Source organism: Suncus etruscus, chromosome 3 (genome assembly GCF_024139225.1).
Source record: "Suncus etruscus isolate mSunEtr1 chromosome 3, mSunEtr1.pri.cur, whole genome shotgun sequence".
In the NCBI taxonomy this organism is placed as follows: Eukaryota; Metazoa; Chordata; class Mammalia; order Eulipotyphla; family Soricidae; genus Suncus; species Suncus etruscus.
In genome coordinates, this window is record NC_064850.1 from 401,200 (window position 1) to 425,558 (window position 24,359).

Here is a 24,359-nt window from a genome sequence, read left to right on the forward strand (position 1 = left end):
GTAGACCCCTCCATTTTGTCTCAGACTAGTGTTGCTCTGCTGGAGCCATTGGGTCTATCATATTTGGGCACCAAAGAGATAGTACAGAGTTTAAGGCAATAGCTTTGCATACAACCAACCCAGATTTGATCTCTGACATCACATGTTACCCCAAGCTCTGCCAAGAGTAATCTCTGAGCACAGCAGAGTGTTACCCAAAAGAAATTAAAAAAAAAAAAAAAGATTTAAAATCGTATTACATAATAGATTTTTTTTTAAAGCTGGGGTGTATGTGGGGTTGACACACCTGGCGATGCTCTTGCCTAGCTCCACTTAGGAATCACTTCTGGTGGGGCTTGCGCCCATTCTGAATTTTGGGAATGAACCAGGATCAGCTAGGTACAGGTCAGGTGCCCTACTTGTCGTATTATCGATCCAGCCCCTTAAAAAAAGTGGTTGAAAATGTTTGCTGATATCTGAAAGATGGTTGTATTGTTTTCATTTGTTTTATTTTTATAGGAATTGTGCTTTTAATATTTTTCTTTTCTTTTAGCGTTTTTTCTAAACTTTATTTATTGATTGATTGGTTTTTGGGCCACACCCAACAGTGCTCAGTGGCTCTATGCTCAGAAGTCACACCTGGCAGGCTCAAGGGACCATATGGGATGCCAGAAATTGAACTGGGTCCCTCCCAGGTCAGCCATATGCAAGGCAAATGCTCCACCGCTGTGCTGTCTCTCCGGCCCCATCACTTTTAATATTTTCTACATTGTCTTATGAGTTGATGTTTTCTAGAAACATTTTACGTAATGCAAGTTAGCCTTTTGCTGCTGGAAACATAGTGCAGTGGGTAAATCATTCCCCTGCTTACACCTGACCCAGTCTCATTCTCAGCTTTTCAATGGTCCTGAGTCAGCCAGGAGTGATCCCTGAGCTCAGAACTAGGACTAAGCTCTGAGCATAATCTGGGTGTCAACCTCCATCACCCCCCCACTATATATAAGAAAAGAAAATGAGCCTTTTGTTATAATGTGAGGTGGTTTGCTAAGTTTTTTCATTGAACTTCATTTTCTACCCAGAATTAATGTGGAATATAAAATGTTTCATATCCTCATTTTAATTTCTGGGGATCTTTTTGTGTTTGGGGATCTGCCAGGGAAGCCCAAAGCCAAAAAACAAAACAGAACCAAAAACCCCAAGAATAAGACTAGCTACATTCTTAAATGACTACTGCTACTACTGTACAGATGTGTTTGTTCCATAGTTAATTATCTTTGGAGATGGTTTTTGTTGTCATGCTGGTGAAAGGGTGCTACTGTAGTTGGCTGTCATAGATATTGGCAGATGTCCTATATAAAATATCCCCGGCATGGAACAACCCCTATATCAAAGAAATACTCAGACAATTAACCAAAACTTGCTCACTGGTTTGAAAGGCCAGGCTGTGCAGAATACTTTCTTTTGGTGGAATGGTGGGCTGGGGTTTGGGCCACGGGTGGCAACCATATGTTATCAAATTCAAGCCGGTTACTGCAAGGCAAGCACCCTGCCTTGCTGCTGCCTCTTCCTCTCCTTTCCCAAACCCACCCACGCGAATAGAACTCTTCTAGGTCTTTGTGTCACTGGGATACCTACTTTACCTACCTCCTTGCCTGCACTAAATAATTATATTAATTATATTCTTCATAATGTATGTTAATATAAGGAGAATTTATAAAATAATGCTTGAAATAGTTATTTTAGAATTTTTATAACTTGTATATTTTAAAAGGTTAGGTGGAAAGTACAATCTTCAGCCTTTGATTTTTAAATATTGTTTAAACAGGTGGCACAGGAGGAAAACAAATTATTTAAATCTCAAATTGAGCAGTTGAAGCAACAAAAACAGGTAGGTACTATTACTTAGTAATAAATACTATATTTTGTAGCAAGTAATATAACCTGTAACTGTCATTATTTTTGCTGTTTCATTAATAATAAACTGTGCTTAAGAAATTTGCTAAACAAAGCAATTTGGTATGTATAATCAAGAAAACACAACGTACAATTTAAGAATAAGGTAGAAAGTGTTTTGAGGAGTATAAATGTATAGGGTTCTTAATGACGAGATATTTACAATAATTCAGGAGATTGATTGTAGTCTCCAACAATTTGTGTGAGAGCTGTATACTTTCATTTCTTATGTCAAATTTGTCAGATACCATTTACCTAGTTAAAAAAATTGCTTCGTAAGTCTTCACTTTTTTTAACTTTTAGAGACAATGTCAAGTATGAATTGTATCGTACGAACACCTAAGGTATTCTGCTCTACACAAAGTGGAAAATTGATACGTAATTATTAAATTAAGTTTGTGACAATATTGATATAGTACTTTATAAATTTTAACCTATTTCTTAAGTTATTTGGGCATATAGAATACAAATATTTTGAGTTTAATGTTGACTTAACGTTTTTGTTTAAAATTTTTTCATTTTTAAGACTTATAGAAAGTATTTTTTAAATAACTTTTAGCCTTTTCAACAGGTATCTTATCCCCCTCACGAAGAATTCTTAAATGTGTAAGTAATAATTCGTTTCAGTTTTAGAAGTCATAATTTATGTGCTGAGTAGTTCATAGGTGAACAGTTACAGAGCTGCAGTCACCAAATCTTTATACTTCTGTTTGATACCTTGAACTGCAGGTCAGTGCACCTTATCTGTGCCTTTGAGCTAATGGCTGATGTACCTTTTCATAGTTTGGGCTTCTTTGAATATTATGTCCAGGGAGTTTTTTTAACTTTCAGGGTTTAAGGCTTCAGAAAAATACCTAATCAGTTAATATTTTGGAGGTATTTGTCATAATTGTTATTTTTTGATATTGTAGAATTGAATAGTGCAAATGTTTTATTTTGTTAGTTGTATTAGAACCAGCATTGTCAGGGCTCCTGGCTCTGTTCTCTGGGATCACACTCCTGGTGCACTTGGGAGACCATAGAGATTCCGGGATCAAACCCATGTTGACCACGTGCAAGACAAACATTCTTATCTACTGTACTATCACTCCAGTTCCCAAACAGTGCACATTTTTATTTAATAAGGCATTTAAAAATGTCTTTAGTATTATGGATTTTTTTTGTATCATGGATTTTTAAGCAGTTTTATGGAAACTTCTCAGTCAAACATTTCTCACTTATTGTTGACCTATAGTTTTTAGTATCTTGTTATGCTCTCAGCTCTGAGCATTTTTGGATGAGAACTCTGCAACTCGCACCTTTCCTCCCTCCAAAAATGGTAGTTTGTTAGATTTGATTGTTCAACATTAAATTGAGTCATTTGTATAGTTTGTTGTTTGTTTTTGGTTTTGGAGCTACACCTGATGACACTCAGTGATTACTTCTGGCTGTGTCCTCAGAAATTACTCCTGGCAGGCTCTGGTGTTCATATGGGATGACGGAAATCAAATCCTAGTTAGTTGCTTGCAAGGCAAATATCAACCACTGTGCTCTTGCTTTGACCCTTTTGTATAGTATTTTTTACAATTTTTCTATGTGTGGACTGCCTTTTTACCTAAGAAATGTTTACATGACCCCAGCATAGGTATATAAATAAACATGTTTAAATCAAGCATTTATTGGTAATCACATAGTTACTTGAAATCATTTTTGTTTTGCTCTATTCTTTGGGTCATACCTAGCAACTCTCAGGGTTACTCTTGGCTCTACACTCAGGAATTTCTCCTGGAGACCATATAGGATGCTAGGGATTGAACCTGGGTTGGGTGTATACAAGGCAAGAGCCCTACCCATTGTACATTTGTATTATTGTTCCAGACACCTGATTTTGTATTTTTAAAGTATTGCTTTTTCCCCTTGGAGAAGCCCATGTTTTCCCTTGAATACATTTCTCTCATCTCAGATTTCTGAGTAAATCAGGAAATCTGAGTAAATTTCCTCAGTGAATCCTGAGTGCGGCATGCGCATTTGCGCACACACGTGCCCACCCACCCATCCACACAAAATATAGCCCTGCTATGCACTCCAGCCACTGTTGAGCTCTTTCAATGCCGTAAATTCTGAAAACAAGACTTTATCTGGTAACAGTAATTAAGATTAAAGAATTTACTCATTAAAGAATGCATGTTTCAAAGTATTGTTTATTGTTGGGTTGGGGGTTTTTGAGTAGTAGTAGAAAATATTTGTTTTACCTAAACTTGTTCTCTGTATTTATATTTTGGTTTAGAATTTCAGAAAGGGAGAAAAAAATAACTGATCTCCAGAATGAGTTGGATTCTTTGAAGGATGCTGTTGAACACCAAAGGCAGAAGAATAATGTAAGCAAATCATTCTCAGAATTGAGGATTTTTCTTATATTCATTGGAATACATGGTTCAGAAGTTTTTTGTTGTGTTTTTTTTTTTTAATTTACTTTCTTAATCTTTAGATTTTGTAATTTTCCTAAGAAAGTACTATTACTTTATTTGTAAAAATCTGGTGTGGTTTTTAGAGGTAGTCACTTTATTATTAGATTTTAAAAGTGAATAAATGAAAACACCAAGTTCTGTACTTCTACATGTAATTTCAACTATCAGAGCTAATAGCTTCATTTTTTAATAACCATGAAATTGACTTTCTGTGAATTGACATTTAGAAAATGTCTTTCAACTTAGTAAAGTGAAAAGTATTTCATCTCACTTTAATTGGGGATAATCTTTTTGTAACAAACTAATGATATTATTTAATAAACCCAGTATTTTTAGTAATTAATTAGGGTTATTGTGAGAATTTAGTATTTTCAATAATATGTTTTCAGTAAATAACTTTCAGTCTTTTGGAAATTTTTTGTTTTAAAACTTAATGCTGGGGCCAGAGAGATAGCATGGAGGTAGTCGTTTGCCTTTCATGCAGAAGGTCATCGGTTCAAATCCCAGCGTCCCATATGGTCCCCCATGCCTGCCAGGAGCAATTTCTGAGCATGAAGCCAGGAGTAACCCCTGAGCACTGCCGGGTGTGACCCAAAAACCACAAAAAAAAAACAAAACAAAACAAAAAAAACTTAATGCTGCAGGGCCAGAGAGATAGCATGGAGGTAGGGTGTTTGCCTTGCATGCAGAAGGATGGTGGTTCGAATACCGGCATCCCATATGGTCCCCTGAGCCTGCCAAGAGCGATTTCTGAGCATAGAGCCAGAAGTAACACCTGAGCACTGCCGGGTGTGACCCAAAAGCAAACAAAAGAAACTTAATGCTGCACTTTACTAATGCAATGAATAGTAACATTAAGAAGCCCAATATAGGGCCTGGAGAGATAGCACAGCGGCATTTGCCTTGCAAGCAGCCGATCCAGGACCAAAGGTGGTTGGTTCGAATCCCGGTGTCCCATAGGGTCCCCCGTTCCTGCCAGGATCTATTTCTGAGCAGACAGCCAGGATTAACCCCTGAGCACCGCCGGGTGTGGCCCAAACACCAAAACAAAACAAAACAAAACAAAAAAAAAACAAAGAAGCCCAATATAATAAAGTGCATTAATGTTAGAAATATAGGTACAGTGCATTGGTTCTGTGCTCATATTTAGAGCCTGCCTGAAGTATAAGGATTAATGTGAAGTATTAAATATAAGGTTTATCAAGTATAAGGCTTACAGCCTTTCTCTTACATAGATCAGAGAAACTAGAGCCAGTGTGGAAGGTAGCTGGGCGAGAATGATTAAAGGCAGGAAACTATAGCTTGTTGGATCTGGTAGTGCTATGGGAGGCTTCAAACTCCAGCAGATTGGCCATGTGATGATCAGGTGCTTCCCTCAAACAAGGAGGAATGTCTATGTTCTTAAACTGAATGCCAGTTAAGTTTTGCTGTTCAAGCATTTTGCAAGTATTGTTCACATTTATGTTAGAATAAGAAGAGATAGTGGCTTAAGAAATAAAAATCCCAATAATTTTGCTGAATAAGTAGATTATTTAGATACTTTCTTACATTTTCTCTGACCAGAAAGTGACAGCTATAGATAAAATCCTAGAGAAGTAATTTTTAAATGTAAAAGTATGAAAGTTCAGATGAACAAAGCCAAAGATATTGCCAAAATCTAAGGCGATTTGGTAAATACTCTTCAATGTAAGATAAATAAAAGTTCAGATTTTGTGTTAATTTGTTGATGGGTTGACATTTGCTGCATTCCCAAGTTTCAAAATTAGGTATGTGAATTGCCTTTTGCATGTTTGTGTAATATGACTTATTTCATTGCATGGCCACCTTGAGTTGAATTTACTGCTTACATTTAACCAGGTGTCAGTGAAAATTCTGAGCTAAGCAGAAGATACTAAGCAGCATGGAAGCATTGAGCATGTGGAAATAGCCAGGACGCTAGAGACCAGCAGATTGGGATGTCATCTGTTCTAGTTCAGATACTTCATTGACTGTGTTTACTTGCTCAATTTTTAACCTACCAGGAATAAATACTAGCTTCTTGGGTGTTATTGTGTGAGGATTCATGAGAATCTATATGGAGTACCAGTGTTTAGCATTTAAATGAGCATTTCGTAAATGCTAATTGTTTTGGTTTTTGGCTCACACCTGGCAGTGCTCAGGGGTTACCCCCGGCTCTGTGCTCAGAAATCGCTCCTGGCAGGCACAGGGGATCATATGGGATGCCAGGATTCGAACCACCGTACTTCTGCATGCAAGGCAAATGCCTTACCTCCATGCTATCTCTCTGGCCCCTAATTTTTATTTTCTTAATATTTCTCTTAATTGTGAAGAATGACTGAAATAGTTTATCTTGTTTTTGTTTGCTAGTAAAATGCTGTTTAAAATCTAGAGGTCAGGTTCCAATGATATGTTTCACTTCTAAGAAAATAATGTATTTTTTGGCTTTTAGCTTCCCACTTTGCCTCAATTAAGGAGCTCGTGCCAGGTTGTCTTACGACATACAAATCTGATTATGCCAAGACATTTAGGATTAGAATGAATTATTGTGTCATGCCTAGATAGACTTAAAGTGTGGTCATTCAAAATGCAATTGTAGGAAAAATGTTAATGCTGCACTGGACAGTCCCACAAGTGAGATAGGCCTTGTTTAATCAGACATAACGCTTGTTGCCTCTGTCCTTAATCCTCTAAAGTTTGATGTATCTAAAATCTTATTTGTAATTTGGCTTGTGTGTTTACTTTGAATGTTTTCTCCTTTTTGTGTGTATAAGCAGTTACCTTAAAACTGACTTGTTAGGTGGTCATACTAAAATCTGGGATGCGAGCATCTTTGTTTCCTCATTCGACTTTTTAACATGGCTTTATTTTTTTTTTGGCTAATATACATATTTTCCCATTAAATAATTTTTGCAGTATTCAGCATTTAAATGCAGTGCAAATACTGATGAAGTAAAAAGCAAAAATCTTTCAATTATGGATAAACTGAAATCATTCTTTCTAAAAATGATTAGGACCTTCGGGAGAAAAACTGGGAAGCAATGGAAGCATTGGCATCAACTGAAAAAATGCTGCAGGACAAAGTGAACAAGACTTCCAAGGTTGTAACTCCTAGAAATAATCCACTGAACAGAGAACAATCTGCAGCTTGTCTTAAAATAAAATTAAGGCATTTAATTTTTACTGCAGTTTAAATATACCAATCTCCTATCATCCACATCTATCATCTCTGTCATCTCTGCTTTTTCATCTACTCCTTGAAGCTTTAATTTTGGGCATGCTAGTTTGTTGTAGTTACCTAATTGTTTGGGCTCTGATACATATTGCTTTAGACTAAGCATCTTAGAAGACCTTTGCTACTCATGTTAACTCTGCAGAGTACCTGTTGGGTTAAGAAAACACTGAAGATAGTTCTGAGCCAAAAGAATCTTAACTAAATTAACAACAGCAGCAGCAGCAGCAGCAAAACCCTTCAGTTACCTGTGAGATAATCATGTGAATAGGGAGCTCTCAGGATCTTTTGTGGGGGCACACCAAGATCATTGAGATTAGGTTGAAAATGTTTCACGAAGTTCAAGAAGGGATCAGTTGTGGGTATGTTAGTGAAGATGGTTTCTTAGAAGAGGTAGTTTTTTTAAAATTGAACTTCAGATTTTTAAACTATTGGGCAATGATGATGCATGTGTTATTATTAATAGATGGTTTTTATATAAGGGATGATGTGAAGAAAGTATTTTTGAAACGTATATTTCCTCCCCCTCCCTTGAGCATCAGAAATGATGAAGACTATTCTGATTTCAAGTTGTTCTATGGGTTTGTAGAGTCTCTGATGTATTGTAATTTGAAAATTGTTTTTAGGGGCTAGAGAGCAATAGCATAGTGGTAGGCATTTGCCTTGCACGTGCCTGTCCCAGGACAGACCTGGGCTTGATCCCCAGAGTCCCATATGGTTCCCCAAGCCAGGAGCAATTTCTGAGTGCATAGCCAGGAGTAACCCAAGTGTTACCGGGTGCGGCCCAAAAACCAAAAAAAAATTTTTTTATTTGTATTTTATTTTATTTTATTTTTTGTTTTTTTGGGTCATACCCGGTAGCGCTCAGGGGTCACTCCTTGCTCTACGCTCAGAAATCGCCCATTGGCAGGCTCGGGGGGACCAACCATATGGGATGCCAGGATTCAAACCACCAACCTTCTGCATGCAAGGCAAACGCCCTATCTCCATGCTATCTCTCCAGCCCAAAAATTGTATTTAAAGATTGACAGAAATAAATGTACCAATTCTCTCAACTATTCTGAATACATGTGAAACAAGAGTTTTGAATTAAGCAAGTTGGGTTAATTGTGTATTATTCCATTTAGTATTCTATATACCAAAGTGATTTGTTGAATTTTAAGTGTAAGTATTAATATTATTTGAAGGACTTCGCTTTTTAGCGAAATTGAGCTTTTATTTTAAAAAATGCATTATTGAGTATATACTTGTATAGTTACAGTTCCTTTAGTAATAGATTTAATTTTATATATCTAATTTTCTCTGGTTTTCACTAAAGCCTAAATTTAAATAGCTAGCAGATATTGAGATCAGAAAATACAGAACGGGCCGGGGGGGAATACAGAACAGGAAATAGGAAAATCTGATCAAGTGTAGAACATACTGCATTTTTTGGTGATTTTTGGTTTCAGTTAGTTTTGGCAGCAGTAAGATTTCTGTTAAGTTTCTGATTGTGTCAGCAACTTTGTTTTTTGTTACTAACAATGAATATGTAGGATGTGTTAATCTCTTTATGGTGCTATTTTACAATAAAGTTAAATGCATCTATCATAATCATTCCTACATGTTATGACTCCAAAGGAAAGTCAGAATATGGCTATTTAGAAAATTTTCTTGCCTGGAATTGAACCCAGGGTTCTCACACGCGAGGCAAGTGCTCTACCACTAAGTTACATCCCTGAATTTATGTTATATGATATGTTTGATGTTGAATATTAGGCATTTAGCCACATTTCAAAATTCATCAAGTGCTGTATGACTGTTTTTGGGTGATATGCAGTGGTGCTCAGTGGTTGCTCTGGGCTCTGACCTCAGGAATCCCTTCTGGAGAACTCCTTGGAGTACCACATGGGATGCTGGGGATTAAACACCGGTCACAAGCAAGCTGCTGTCGTACCTCTTTGGCCCTTCTCCATGACTTTTTAACAGTAGGCTTTACCGTTAGTGTAATTGAGACTAATATACTACTATTCAAGGATTATTTTTATTTTGGGAAGTCTAGCACACTGGTGGTGTTCAGGGTCCATGTTTGGTGGTGTTGAGACCATACGTGCCACTAGGGGCTTGAACTAGATTCAGTCTCTGGCTCCTTCAGGATTATTTTAAAGTAGTAAATATTCTGCTTTTGCTAGTTGGTTTTGGAATCATACCTGGTGGTACTTCTTGTGATGCAAGGGATCTAAGCTATCCACATGCAAACCTTTGCCTAAAGTAAGTATTCCTGGGGAAGAGTTTCTAGAAATGATGAATTTACATCAAAGATACTTAATGTATCTTATACTTGAAGATAGTTAAAGACATTACAATAATGTGATTTTTTTCTTTCCTTTTTTGGAACCACACCCAGCAACACTTAGGGTTACTCCTGGCTCTGCACTCAGAAATTACTCTGATAGGCTCTGGGGACCATATGGAGTTCTGGGGACTGAAACCGGGTCGGCTGTGTGCAAGGCAAATATCCTACCAGCTGTATCGCTCCAGTCCCAATAATGTGATTTTTAATATCAGATTTTTTTCCTGGTATTAAAGTGAAATGGGACAATAGTTGTCTACAGCCACATTATGTCAGATGATTTTGTATATAAATTGTATAACATTAAAAGTGACTTCTCATTTTTGTGCCTCTTAATTACAGGCTGAACACTTATTTTTCTTAAATTCTTTTTTCCCTTGGGATGTTTTGTAAAAGTTGTACAGTTTTCACTTTTCTAATTTTTTAAAGAAATTGCTCTACCACTGTATGGTCAGATGCTAAAAAACTATCTTTTAATGATAAATTGGTGTTTATTTTCCTTGGATGGGAATCTTATTTTATGTAGCTAGATGAGTATAATCCTAAAAAGGGGTAGATTTTATTGAATTATTAAAAACATTCCATGAAAATACCTTATTTCTGAAATGTGACCACTAAGTAACTTGTGTTTCTATACAATACGATTTCTAGCTTGTTATATGTAACTTTAGGTATAAATTTTGGAGCTTGGGAAGGTGAGGTAGGGATTAGGATTAGGCCATGATGGCTTCATTCCAGGCTTACTGCTGGCTTTTTGTATATGGATCACTCCTAGTGTTGCTGGGAGAAACAACATGTGCTAGGGATCAAACGGGTTAGTCTCATGCAAGACATGAACCTTATTTATCCTTTGTACTGTCTCTTCTGGTACTCATAACTTTATGTTTCTATATTTAAAAATTTGAAGAGTGTGCATTTCAGATATAATTTGAAAATAATTTTAAATGGTGGTGTGGGGGGATAGGTTAAGATCTTGCTATACCTTGTTTGCTTACCCTGTGACTCATTGAACTTCAGTATCTTTTGCGGGTGATGTCGGGGTTTGGTGGTGCTCAAGGACTTATTCCTAGTTCTTTGCTCAGCGATAATTTTTTTGTTTGGTTTTTTGGTTTTGGGGCCACATGCCATGTTGCTCAGGAGTTACTTCTGGTTCTGCGCTCAGAAATTACTCCTGGCAGGCTTGGGGGTACCAAATAGGATGCTGGGGATTGAACCTGAGCTGGCTATGTTGCAAGGCAAACACCCTACCCACTGCGCTATTGCTCTACGGTCTTGCTCCTCAACGATCATTTTCAGCAGAAGTTGGAAGATGTGGTGCCAGAAATTGTATTCAGGTTGGGTTTGTGCAAGGCAAAGTGTCATACCTACTGTACTATCTTTTATGCTTCTCAAAGATTTTGAGATGTTTCTTTTGGCTTGGTTCAGTTTTGCATTTTGTAGATTTTTACATTTGGTGGAAACAGTTTTGACTAGTAGATTTTTACTTGTCTTATCATCAGCCTAATTTTGATCAACTTTTTTGAGTTAATAATCGCTACTTTTTAGATTTGGATAAATTTACTGACTTCAGAAAAATAGTGGTACGTTCATCTCTAAATTTACACTTGACAGAGCCCATATATGTCATATACATATATATATATATATGTGCCCATAATGTCAGAATTCTTACTTGGCACTGGTGGAGAAATATGTCACCAGTTTTTCTCTTTCCTTTTATATTCTATGTATCAGGTTTTTTAAAATTTATTAAAAATTTGATTTGGTGGAGCCAGAGAGGTAGCACTGAAGAAGGGCGTTTGCCTTGAATACATACAGGCGACCTGGGACAGACCCTGTTCAGTAACTGCCATCCCATGGTCCCTTGAGCATGCCAGGAGTAACCCCTGAGCGCTGCCAGGTCTGGCACCAAAACTAAAAAAACAAAATTGATTTGTTTAAGCAGCATCACCTGTTCTTGAAGTTAAATACATGAACTCTGCATTTTAATTACATAGCAATTTCATAGTTGACCAGTGATGACTTTTTTCAGTAGAGACTTACTAGGCACTAAACCTCAATGGTTCAGAAGTATATTTTTTTATATGTGCAGTTTAAACTTTAGCTGAAAGATTTTAATACAGGTGGATTTGGGGGTTACATTAGCTCTAGCATTTTTTTATTTCTAGAGAGGCAAAAATTGCTTAGGTGTTTTGACTTTTTGTGCTACCCTGGTGGTACTCAGGGCATACTCCTAGTGGATCATATGTGTTATCAGGGGTCAAAACCACTGTGCCTTATATTTTGTTCTGTAATGTCTCTTTGGCTGCCCAATAACTTAGGTGATAACCATATTGTTAGATATGGAGATATCTATTGTTAGATATGGAGATAACCATATTGTTAGATATTGCCCTAGATCAGGGGTCTCAAACTCAATTTACCTGGGGGCTGCAGGAGGCAAAGTCGGGGTGATCCTTGAGTGCAAAGTCAGTAGTAAGCCTTGAACATTGGGGGGTGTGACCCAAACAACTAAAACAAAACAAAACAAAACAAAACAAATAAAGATTCTTCTAGGGCAGGGCCACAAAATGTTGTACGGAGGGCCTCAAATGGCCCGCGGGCCACGAGTTTGAGACCCCTGCCCTAGGTAAATATTTTAAAATTTTATTAAGCTGTTTTGTATATTTCTTTTTTTTTTTTTTTTTTGGTTTTTGGGCCACACCCTGTGAGGCTCAGGGGTTACTCCTGGCTATGCGCTCAGAAGTTGCTCCTGGCTTCTTGGGGGACCATATGGGACGCCGGGGGATCGAACCGCGGTCCGTCCTAGGTTAGCGCAGGCAAGGCAGGCACCTTACCTCCAGCGCCACCGCCCGGCCCCTTTGTATATTTCTTATGGATTTTGAATTTTAACATGTAAATATTTATCAGTATTAAATTTTTAAAAACGCGTTAAAGGGGAGATGGAGCGGTGGTGCAGGAGGTGGGGCGTTTGCCTTGCACAAATTTGAACCACAGTTTCATCCCCTGGCGTCCCATCTGGTCCCCCAAGCCAGGGGCAATTTCTGAGCGCATAGCCAGGAGTGGCCCCTGAGCATCATTGGGTGTGGCCCAAAAACAAGTGTTAAAATATAACTTTTGCTTCCATTCAAACTTAAAAGATCAGAGCTTTCTAGTTCTTTAAAAGTTTCTAAAAATCACGTTTGATTTGGTTTATCTTCTAATTTAGGAAAAACAACAGTGCATAGAAGCTATTGAGTTGGAAGCTAAAGAAGTTCTCAAAAAATTATTTCCTAAGGTGTCTGTTCCTTCTAATTTGGTAAGATTATTTTTATTAGATATACCATCTTTATCATTATTCAACAAAGTTGTGAATAAGCAGTACTGTGTGTTGGATTTAATGACTATAGTGGACCAATATTTTAAACTTAAAAAAATTCTAAAAGTTTTAATAAATGGTGTTTTTGAATAGTTAAGACCAGAGACTTGGGGCCAGAGAGATAGCACAGCAGTAGGGCATTTGCCTTGCATGTGGCCGACCCAGGAGGGACCCAGTTCAATTCCCAGCATCCTATATGGTCTCCGGAGCTTGCCAAGGGTGATTTCTAAGTGCAGAGCCAGGAGTACTGCTGGGTGTGGCTCAAAAATCAGTCAGTCAATCAATCAATAAAGTTAAAAAAAAAAATCAGAGACTTGGTAATTAAGACAATGATTTGAAAACTTGTGTTCATTCAACTGGTCATTTTTTTCAGCTGATAATCTATAATATGAGATACATCATAAATATATTGGAAAATTATCCCTGGCTAATATCCATGACTTTCTTCAAAGTAGAACATTATTTGGGAGGGCGTGTAGTTGATGCTCAGAGATTACTCCTGGCTCTGCACTTTTAAACAGTTGAAAGATATTTATCCACTTGATTTTTTTCTGAATCAGTTTGGGAATTCTATACTGTCACAAAAATGCCTCGTTTTTAAATTTAACGGTGCCTAAAATGTTAAAATTATACATTTGGTAGAATTTTTTATAAATTCTATTTAATAATGAAAAGATACCCAAAATTTACTTACTTTTAAAAAATACATCCTAATTTGATGTGTTTTTTAAAAGTAAGTAAATTTTTAATAGAATTCTTAACTCTTAAAGGTATGTATTGAAATATTTATAGATAGAATGTTTTAATGCTTGACTCCCTTTCAAAAGAATTTCAGAAAATGTAAGGAAGGAGTTAAAGGACTGCAAAATATTGAAAGGGGATATTGGGTGTGTAGCTTATTATGCTGTTCTCTCAACTTCTGAGTACTCATATAATTTTCCATTAAAAGTAAGACCCCTTATTTTATGGACATTAATTGTAACTTTTTTTTTGCTCTCAGCTATTAACACTATTAATTTTTGAACCAAAGTCAACATTTTTCTCCCACTGAAAACATGTATAACCATGGGCCAGAGTGATAGCACTGCTGTCGGGCATATGCCTTGCACATAGCTGATGCTGGTTTTTATCCCCATATGGTCCCCCGAGCCTGTCAGGAGTAACTCCTCAGCATCACCCAAACACCACCACCCAAAAAATTATAATAATTTGAATTTGGCCCATGAGGCCAACCTGGGTCTGATCCTTGGTAATATGGTCCTAAGCCTGCCAGGAATGAAATCTTGTGAACATAATATAGCATTAGTTGAAAATTGGAGTTATGAGTTCAGAATCCTTGGTTTTCTTGGAACAAAATTTTGAAAAAAATGCTTATTTTTCTCAGTTTCTCAGTGATAAACTATACTGGTCCTTGTCAGTAGTTGAGAACGGTTTTATCCCATATACCCCGACATCCTCTATTTGACTACAATATCCTTGATTAAGGCAAATATTTTCGTTTTGGTGATAACTTATAGCTATATTTTTATTTCTGTTCATTTATTATTGTTTCTTTGAGTCAAACCCAACAGTGCTCAGGACTTAACTCCTGCCTCTGTATTCAGTGATCAGTCATTGGGGCTCAGGGGAACATATAGAATGCCAGGGACCAACCCTGGGTCAGCTGTATACAAGGCAAGTGTTGTCTTGCCCATTGTACTATCTCTTCAGCTTCATAGCTATTATTTTTAGTGTTTATTTTAAAGACTAGATTGTGTATAACTACAGTATACACAATATAATATTTTCTTTTTTGAAAATTCCAGTTGTACTGTTACAGATTTCTAATTTTAAATTTTGTTACCTAATTTTATTAGATATTTTTGAAAATTGAATATTTGGACTTTTCTTTACAGAGTTACAGTGAATGGTTACATGGCTTTGAAAAGAAAGCAAAAGAATGTGTGGCTGCAACCTCAGGTTCCGAAGAAGTTAAGGTTAGTTCAAAAGTATTTCAACCAACATAGAGAAGAAATAAATAAAAATTCTTCTTTAAGAGCTTGAAAAATAGAATTAGTTTGTGCATAGTAATTATCTTTTAAGAAAATTTGTAAAACTGATTTTATTTTTGTAAACTTTGGTAGTATTGCCATCTTCCTTGCTTTTCTGTACAAAGTTGATGCATTTAATTTATGTATAAAACTTAATGTTTGACCTTTAAATCTATGTCTTTTTGTTTTGGTTTGGTTTTTGGGCCACACCTGGTGACGCTTAGGGGCTACTTCTGGCTATGTGTTCAGAAATCAATCCTAACTTGGGGGACCATATGGGATGTTGGGATGGAACCATGGGCCGTCCTACGCTAGCATGGGGAAAGGCAGACGCTTTACCACTTGCACCACCACTCAGGCCCCTAAATGTATATCTTAAGCATTTCTAAAACAATATTTAACTGTTCCTTCCTTGTTCTTTTCTTGAATTTAAAAAGTAAGGATCACTTAATGTGGGTAGATTAAAAACTGGTTTTCTAGGGTATCTTCATAATCATCGTCAGGCGGGTTCAAAACCTCATTTTATTTTTTTCGTCTTAATAATTAAAATTTGAAAACTTTGTTTTCACTGGAGCAATAGCACAGTGGGTAGGGCATTTGCCTTTCACGCAGCTGACCCGGGTTTGATATCTGGCATATTAAAAGGTCCCCTGAGCTTGCCAGGAGTGATATCTGAATGCAGAGCCAGGAGTAACCCTTGAGTGCTGCCGGGTATAGCCCAAAAACCAAAAATAGAAGGGAGGAAGAGAGAGAGAGAAGGAGGAAGGGGAGGGAGGGGGGAGAGAGAGAGAGAGGTGGGGGAAGTTAGGCACTGTGATCTTACTTCAGTTTGATTTTACCTCCTGGCTAAGGAGGAGAAACTTCTTATTAAAAATCATGTATGAAGTATTCTCTTGTAGGCTTAAAAAAAATCAAAATATTCTTGAACACTATTACTACTTGAAAAGATTAGAAAGTATTTTAGATATTTTATATTAAATATTTATATAAATATAGACAAATCATTTGCTTACTGTAAAAGCACTAACAAATTTAAAGCATGACTCTTGGAAAAATAGAGAATATTTTTATTTCATTTTTTACAGGTTTTAGAGCACAAGTTGAAAGAGGCTGATGAAATGCATACATTGTTACAGCTAGAATGTGAAAAATATAAATCTGTCCTTGCAGAAACAGTAAGAAATAATTTTTAGTCTTCAAAAAATTTTTTAATTGTTAACTTACTCCTATTACATGAATTTTCAAAACTTTTGTCTATAGGAGGGAATTTTACAGAAACTACAGAGAAGTGTGGAGCAAGAAGAAAATAAATGGAAAGTTAAGGTTGATGAATCACAAAGGACTATTAAGCAGGTTTTTGTTTTTGTTTTTAAAGGGCTTTGGGGCTAGAGAGATCGTATAGTGGTGAAGCACTTGCCTTGCATCTGGCAGACCCAGGTTTAACCTTATATGTCCCTTAGGTCAGAGTGATTCCCATTTATGGAGCCAAAAGCTCTGAGAACCAATGTGTGTAGCCCAAAAAGAGGGGTGTGTGTATAGTGGGTTTAGAGTAGAGGTCCTCAAATTTGTGTGTGTATGTGTGTGTTGTGTGTAATGGGCTTCAGAGTAGAGGTTCTCAAATTGTGTGTGCATATATCAACAACTAGGAGCAATGGTACAGAATAAAAATACCAAATTCATGTGATTTAAAGTAAAGCTTTTAAAATTTAAGATAAGTTTTTAAATATTGATATGTAATCTATGTTAAATGGGTAAGTCCTTTCATTCATAGGAAATGCAGTGTTAAATCTCCCATTTTCTTGGCTGTAGTTGCTTTGTTGTCCACTTGTTTTTCTAGGTTAATCTGTTATACTTTTTTTTCAATGCATTTCGTGGTCAAGTTCAATTAGTTGTTAATGGTTTTTAAAACAACTACATTTTTGGCTCAGTGTACTAAAATATTGATGAGGAGTAGGTTTTGAGTGCAATTTAAAATTCCGTGTGACACTAATTTCTTTATACATAGTGTTTGTAATTCATTATGGTTTAAATGACATTAAAGTATCTAACAAAAACCTCTCTAGGTCATGTATTACGTAATTATTTTATGTATTTCAGATGCAGTTGTCATTCACAACTTCAGAACAAGAGCTTGAACGGTTAAGAAAAGAAAATAAAGATACTGAAAATGTAAGTTATTTCCGTATTTGATTTGTTTTCTACATAGACTTGTTTTAGTCCTTGATTTTGTTTTTGGACCACATCTGGCTGTGCACAGGGCTTAGTTCTAGTTCAGTGCTCGGATCACTACTGGCAGAGCTTGGGAACTACATGTAGTGCCAGAGTTAGGGGTTGAATCTGGGTTAACAACATGTGGTGCAAGTGCCTCATCTGTTACACACTCTCTCCAACCCCAGGCTAAATTTTGCTCTTAAGGGTTGTATCTGAGTCTCTGCTTTATCTGATGATGAAGTTGTAACGCTTTTAAAAATACCTTGGGTAGTGTCTGAGTAAAGCTGACTTATTAATGTGGGGAAGCATCATTAAAGGAAATTTAGAATATGTTTAACTTTTCCTTTTTTATTACTAGCTGAGAAGAGAACGAGAACATTTGGAAATGGAACTAGAGAAGGCAGAAATCGAAAGATCTACGTATGTTACAGAAGTCAGAGAGGTACGTAGCAATTTATTTTCAACTTATTTTTTCAATCAATTCAAATTAATATTACAACAGTGGTAGAATATTTCAGTATATAAGTTGTACCAGAACTTCGGAGTAGCATACAAATATGGGCTTTCTTAAGGAGATCAACCTTAAACTCTAAACTTCATTGCAGCTGAAAGATCTGTTGACTGAATTGCAGAAAAAACTTGATGATTCATATTCTGAAGCAGTAAGACAGAATGAAGAGCTAAATTTGGTAAGAAGTTTGTTCACTGGGTATCCAGTAGGCTCTGAAAACACTTCTTGACGTGGAGGAACCATCAGAACCTTTTTCCTTTCTAACATCTTCAGCCTGGCATCTTTTAAGTTGAAGGCAGTCTTCATATTCTGATGACTCCTAAGATGATCTTTCTTACCTTCATTCTTAAGAAGGTCTTTCTTTTCTTAGCTCCTAACAACGGCATGTTTGGCTTGCAACTCTTTCAAAAATTTTTCTGAAACTCTTCAAAATTTTTGACTGCATTTTATAAAACCTAGTTTCTTAAATACAATTATTTTCAGTGAATAAAGGAATGAAACAGATTGTGAAGATTCTCATTTCCAAATATTCTATTTTCTGAGCCATTTTAATTTTATTATCAAGATTAAAAAATTTATTATCCAGATTTAGTTTTTCCATCTGGAAGGAGATTATTGATATTTATGATAGTTCTTCATTCAGGGGCAATCATTCAGCTGAGCTTATTTTAATTAGTTGTTCTTTAGGTTATGTATGACACAAAGCTTTTGAAATTTTTTATTACCAACAGTATTAATTTGAATGTTAACATAAATTGTAGATTTTAAGATATTGAAGTCAAGTCAGCTAAGTATCTTAACCCTCTAGTTCCATTCTTAAACTTAAACTAATTACGGTAAGCTTAGTTATTAGATAAGCATAGGTACCTTATTTTGTACTTCAAACAGTAGTAATTATATATTTCTGAGACTTAAAAATACTGATAGCATTTGAAACAGTACTTGTATAAACTCTAAGAACAAAGTTAAGTTTTGTTCTTATATTAACTCTGCCAATTTGCTGTTATTCTTTTGTTTTGGGGCCACACCCAGTTGTGCTCAAGGAGCACTCTAGACACTGCTCAATGGTTATGTGGTACCAGGGTTTGACCTGGGCAGCAGCTTTCGAGGCAAGTACCTTAACCCTTGTACTCTCTCCAGCCCAGATATTTTCTTATTAGTACTGCTATATATAACAAAACTTTTTATGTTCTGGTTTTAGGCCACTCCTGGCAGTGTTGGTGTGGGCTTACTCCTGGCGGTGCTTAGGGATCACCTAAGTAGACCATATGGGGTGTCAGGGTTCAAACCACAGCCTGCCATGTGCAAGGCATCCTTGCCTGCTATGCTGTCACTTCAGCCCCTCAAAGAAAACTGTGGTTTTCATTCGTGATTTTTCTATGTTGTGACATCATTTATTGGAATTAGACTTTCAGAATTAGAATCTACAAGTCTGATACTACCCTTTATTTAATTTAATTTAATTTTATTTTGGTTTTTGGGCCACACCCAGTGATGCTCAGGAGTTACTCCTGGCTATGCTTTGAGTTAGTTTTCTTAGAATAGCTCAAACATTTAAACATTCTTATTTATTTATTGCAAAATAAAAGATAAAATGATTTTGTTGGGCCTTACATACTTTATATATTTTGCTAAAGGATTATCCTCTTTGATGTATTAAAGAGGAAAAAATGAAGCATTTAGTTACTTTAATAGAGTTAAGTGATGTTAATAACCAAGTTTAAATTTTCTAATAGACCTTTAGACCTCAAATTTCCAAATAGACCTACTAATTTCCCTTCCATTTTAAATCCAGGGATACCATTCTAGGTCTCTTGACCTATTTGGAATGTTATGCTCCATAGGTAGGAGGCAGAAACAGTTAAATTGAATTTAATACTTTTTTTTGGGGGGGGGTTGGTGTAATCTATTTTTATTCATTTTACTCATTTATTTTTACTTACTCATATTTAAGTGAATCAGTTATTAGGAGAAAGAGATACTATATTGTTAACACGAGACTTATAAAGGACTTTATAATATGTTTGGCATGTTAGTTATTGAGTATATTTTAATGACATTTCTTGGTGGTGTTAAGTAGGTCAGTATAATTTTACGCTGATTTCTCTAGTGATGACTTAAAGAATAATAAACAAATCTTTGAGGTTTTTATTTTATTGGTTTTGTCACCTTCAGTTGTCTTTTTAGTATATTAGACAATTGATACCTCTAATTGAAACAGATTAAGAAAATCCTTAAAAATGAATTTGTAAAATTTCTAACCACTTACCTTTAACTTGGAATAACTTATGAACAAAGGCTCTTTACTGGTATTTGATGATTTATTTTTACACTTGGAATTTTCTGCTCTAATCTGAAGTTATTTCCTATAGCTTTTTTTATGTTTACCTTTACAGATGGGAAGCTCCACTGCTTAGCTCTTCTGTACACTTGGTGCAGCATATTGCCTAATCCACTGTGCATAATAATTGTTACTGATCTCATTCTCTCATTCATTCTTTGATCCTAGAGGTCTCACTCAGCATAATCAAAAGAGGATGCAAATCAAGTTAATTGTGCTGTTTCTTTATTTTTACAGTTAAAGAGACAGTTAAATGAAACACTCACAAAACTTAGAACTGAACAAAGTGAAAGACAGAAGGTAGCTGGTGACTTGCATAAGGTAAGACATTGCTTGCCCTGAACATCTCTGATTCTGGGATTAATCTTTAGTAAATATAAACTGTTACACAACTTGCATTTTGGAGGTCTGCCTACTTGGCTTACCATTGTTCTTAATTTAATATTTCATCAGTATTTTATAAGCTGTGTTACTATGAGAAAAGACTTGATATTACCTTACATCTTTAATGCATTGATGTCAGCGCAGACTGCAGGTGTCAGTGTGGTAAGGCTGTAGCAAAAGAAACCAAAGTCAGTAAAAGGAAGGGAATAATAAAAATTAGAGTGGAAGTAAACAAAAGAAGAATAGGAAAGACAATATAAAAATTCAGTGATACCAAAATCTGGTCCTTTAAAAGAATAAACCAGATTAAAAACCAGTAGGATCTGTTAATTAGGACCAGAAACAAAAGTGGTTAAATCACACAGTTTCAATAGAATTACAAACGACCACTTTGAGTAATCTTATACCTAGAAGAAATGAATAGATTTTTAGACTCAAACACCTTCCAAGACTACTCTGGAGGAAATAGAAAACCTTGAACAGACCTAGCAAGGAAATTGAAACAGTAATTGAAAATCTCCCCATAAACAAAAGCTCAGATCCATATAGATTTACTAGGGAGTTTTACTAAATCTTCAGGGAAGACTCATTAGCTCTGCTTCTCAATCTTCCCCAACAATTTAGAGAGGAATATCTTCCAAATAGTTTCTATGAGCCTAGCTTCATATCAAAACCTGATACTTAAAAGTGCTTAAGCACACATCACACATGAAATTATGGTCCCTAAAAAACGTAGATGCAACAGTCCTTTGTTTGTTTTTTGTTTTTGGGTCACACCTGGCAACACTCAGAAGTTACTCCTGAGCTCAGAAATTGCTCCTGGCAGGCTCAGGGGACCATAGGGGATGCCGGGATTCGAACCACTGTCCTACATGCAAGGCAAACACCTTACCTCCATACTATCTCTCCGGCCCCAGATATAACAGTCATAACAAAACCAGCACACCAAGTTCATACATCTAGGCCTATCACAGCCCCATGCAGAGGTGGGGATTGGGGATGTTGACCACTCCAAGCCCCTTGTCTGTCCAGCCACTGGGCACACTCACTGTGGCCTTTGGCTACTTTGGGGATGTTGGGCGTGGCCACCTTTTTTTTTTTTTTTTTTTTTTTTTTTACCTACTTGGCCTTGCCCTGCCTTCTTGGCCTTGCCTTCTTTTTTGTTCTTGGAAGCTGGGGTCTTCTTGTGTGGGACTTTTTGGCATTGAGCTTCTTGTCTGAGCTGTGAATGGTGGTGCTATGTGGCTATTCCTTTGACTTCCTTCTTGGTTTTGCAACACCCAGGGTCCCATGATGCTTGCACCCCTGCAGCTCCCTTGGTTGAACTTGAAGGAGCTGTTGGTACTAATGCCCCAGACCCGCAGCAGCCCCTTGATGGAGTACTTAAAGTGACTCAGTGTCAAGACCCATAAAACCAGGAAAATGAGAAGCTGCCTGGTGACAGCTTCTCGGGGCAAGGAACATTTCAGCTCTAACAACATTGCACCCCCCAGACCTACTGAATGGGGACCTGAATATAAGGCTATGACAGAATACTTGCATATTGGACCCCAGAGATCTAAGGATAAGGGTCCCCTATCACAAGACAGACTCTGAGGCAGCTTGAGGGTTGTGGCCCCCATACTGTGGCAGTACAAAGATTTGTGCATCAGGAGAATTCAAGCATGCATTTTCTCTTCGCCAGGAGAGAACCAAGACAAGGCTAGTTACCAACTAGACTGACTGCTACCCATCTTGTGTGATGGCCACTAGGTATCCGAACGGTACAGATACTCAGCCTCACTTTGGGGAGTGAGTAATGCAGGGCCAAGCCTCTGCCTCCACAGGTCCTCCTTTTTCCTTGGATTGTTGGATCTGGAATATTTCTTTTGGGGGGCTGGGGCCCACATCTGGTAGTGCTCGGGTTACTCCTGGCAGGCTTGGGAGACCAAAGTGATGCCGGGGATCGAACCCAGGCCTATCCCAAGTCAGCTGTGTGCAAGGTAAATGCCCTGCCATTGTGCTATAGGTATGGCCCCTGGATCTGGAATATTTCTTAGAGTTAGTTCTCTTTTACTTTAAAAAAAAAATCTGTACATCTAGATAGACCAAGTGGAATTTATTCCAGGTATGTTAGGATGGCCCAGCATGTGCAGGGTTATCTAATAGACTATATCAACAAAACAAGAATAAAATAATAACAGTTAAAAGGTAGGTATAGAGGGCCCAGAGAGTTAGCACAGCGGCATTTGCCTTGCAAGCAGCCGACCCAGGACCAATGGTGGTTTGAATCCCAGCATCCCATATATGGTCCCTTATGCCTGCCAGGAGCGATTTCTGAGCATAGAGCCAGGAGTAACCCCTAAGTGCTGCCGAGTGTGACCCAAAAACCAACCCCCCCACCCAAAAAAAAAACCTGGTTACTATTTCATTCTTTAGAAAGTACCTAGAAATCGGGCCCGGAGAGATAGCACAGCGGCGTTTGCCTTGCAAGCAGCCGATCCAGGACCTAAGGTGGTTGGTTCGAATCCCGGTGTCCCATATGGTCCCCCGTGCTTGCCAGGAGCGATTTCTGAGCAGACAGACAGGAGTAACCCCTGAGCACTGCCAGGTGTGACCCAAAAAACAAAAACAACAACAACAACAAAAAAGTACCTAGAAATCAACTTAACAACGGAGGTAAAAATTGAAAATTACTATTAAAAGAAAAGAAACATGAGGATATGAAAAAATGGGGCCTGTGAGGTGGCGCTAGAAGTAAGGTGTCTGCCTTGCAAGCTCTAGCCAAGGAAGAACCGCGGTTCAATCCCCCGGCATCCCATATGGTCCCCCCAAGCCAGAGGTGATTTCTGAGTTCTTAGCCAGGAGTAACCCCTGAGCATCAAATAGGTGTGGCCCCCCAAAAAACAAACAAACAAAAAAGAAATGGAAAAATGAGGCTGGAGAGATAGCATGGAGGTAAGGCGTTTGCCTTTCATGCAGAAGGTCATCGGTTCGAATCCCGGCATTCCATATGATCCCCCGTGCTTGCCAGGAGCAATTTCTGAGCATGGAGCCAGGAGTAACCCCTGAGCACTGCTGGGTGAGACCCAAAAAACAAAAAAAAGAAATGGAAAAATTGGGGTGGGACGGGAGGCGCGCAGGTGTGCTTGCCTCGTCTACCCTTAAAAAAAAAGAGGATGTTCATGGAATCTATTATGCTGAGTGAAATAAGTCAGAAAGAGAGAGGAAGATGCAGAATGGTCTCATCTATGGGTTTTAGGAAAAATGAAAGACATTCTTGCAATAATAATTTTCAGAGACAGAAGAGAGGAGGGCTGGAAGTTACAGCCCACTTCATGAATCTCACCACTAAGGGTGATGAGTTTAGTTAGAGAACTAACTACATTGTGAACTATCCTAACAATGAGAATGTATGAGAGAAATAAAAAGCCTGTCTAGAGTACAGGCAGGTGTGGGGTGGGGGAATAGGGAGATTTGGGACACCGGTATTGGGAATGTTGCACTGGTGATCGGGGGCATTCTTTACATGACGGAAACCCAACCACAATCATGTTTGTAATCAAAGTGTTTTAATAAAATATTTAAAAAATAGAAATGGAAAA

General features: G+C 37.3%; 1 protein-coding gene across 8 annotated transcripts in view; it reads left to right on the forward strand.

Annotated features, from left to right (window-relative positions):
- KTN1 (kinectin 1) overlaps nucleotides 1–24,359 on the forward strand; it is an 82,411-nt gene that overhangs the window by 49,408 nt on the left and 8,644 nt on the right. For 2 of the 8 annotated variants that reach the window (XM_049770296.1, XM_049770297.1), the window contains 12 exons: nucleotides 1,805–1,867; nucleotides 2,504–2,538; nucleotides 4,199–4,289; nucleotides 7,391–7,477; nucleotides 13,149–13,238; nucleotides 15,194–15,274; nucleotides 16,414–16,503; nucleotides 16,589–16,681; nucleotides 17,426–17,497; nucleotides 17,898–17,981; nucleotides 18,145–18,228; nucleotides 20,629–20,712. In XM_049770296.1, coding sequence (XP_049626253.1) covers nucleotides 1,805–1,867; nucleotides 2,504–2,538; nucleotides 4,199–4,289; nucleotides 7,391–7,477; nucleotides 13,149–13,238; nucleotides 15,194–15,274; nucleotides 16,414–16,503; nucleotides 16,589–16,681; nucleotides 17,426–17,497; nucleotides 17,898–17,981; nucleotides 18,145–18,228; nucleotides 20,629–20,712 — 954 coding nt within the window. The remainder of the gene's footprint in view (nucleotides 1–1,804; nucleotides 1,868–2,503; nucleotides 2,539–4,198; nucleotides 4,290–7,390; nucleotides 7,478–13,148; nucleotides 13,239–15,193; nucleotides 15,275–16,413; nucleotides 16,504–16,588; nucleotides 16,682–17,425; nucleotides 17,498–17,897; nucleotides 17,982–18,144; nucleotides 18,229–20,628; nucleotides 20,713–24,359) is intronic. The other 6 variants (XM_049770298.1, XM_049770302.1, XM_049770300.1 and 3 more) reach the window with 3 other exon arrangements.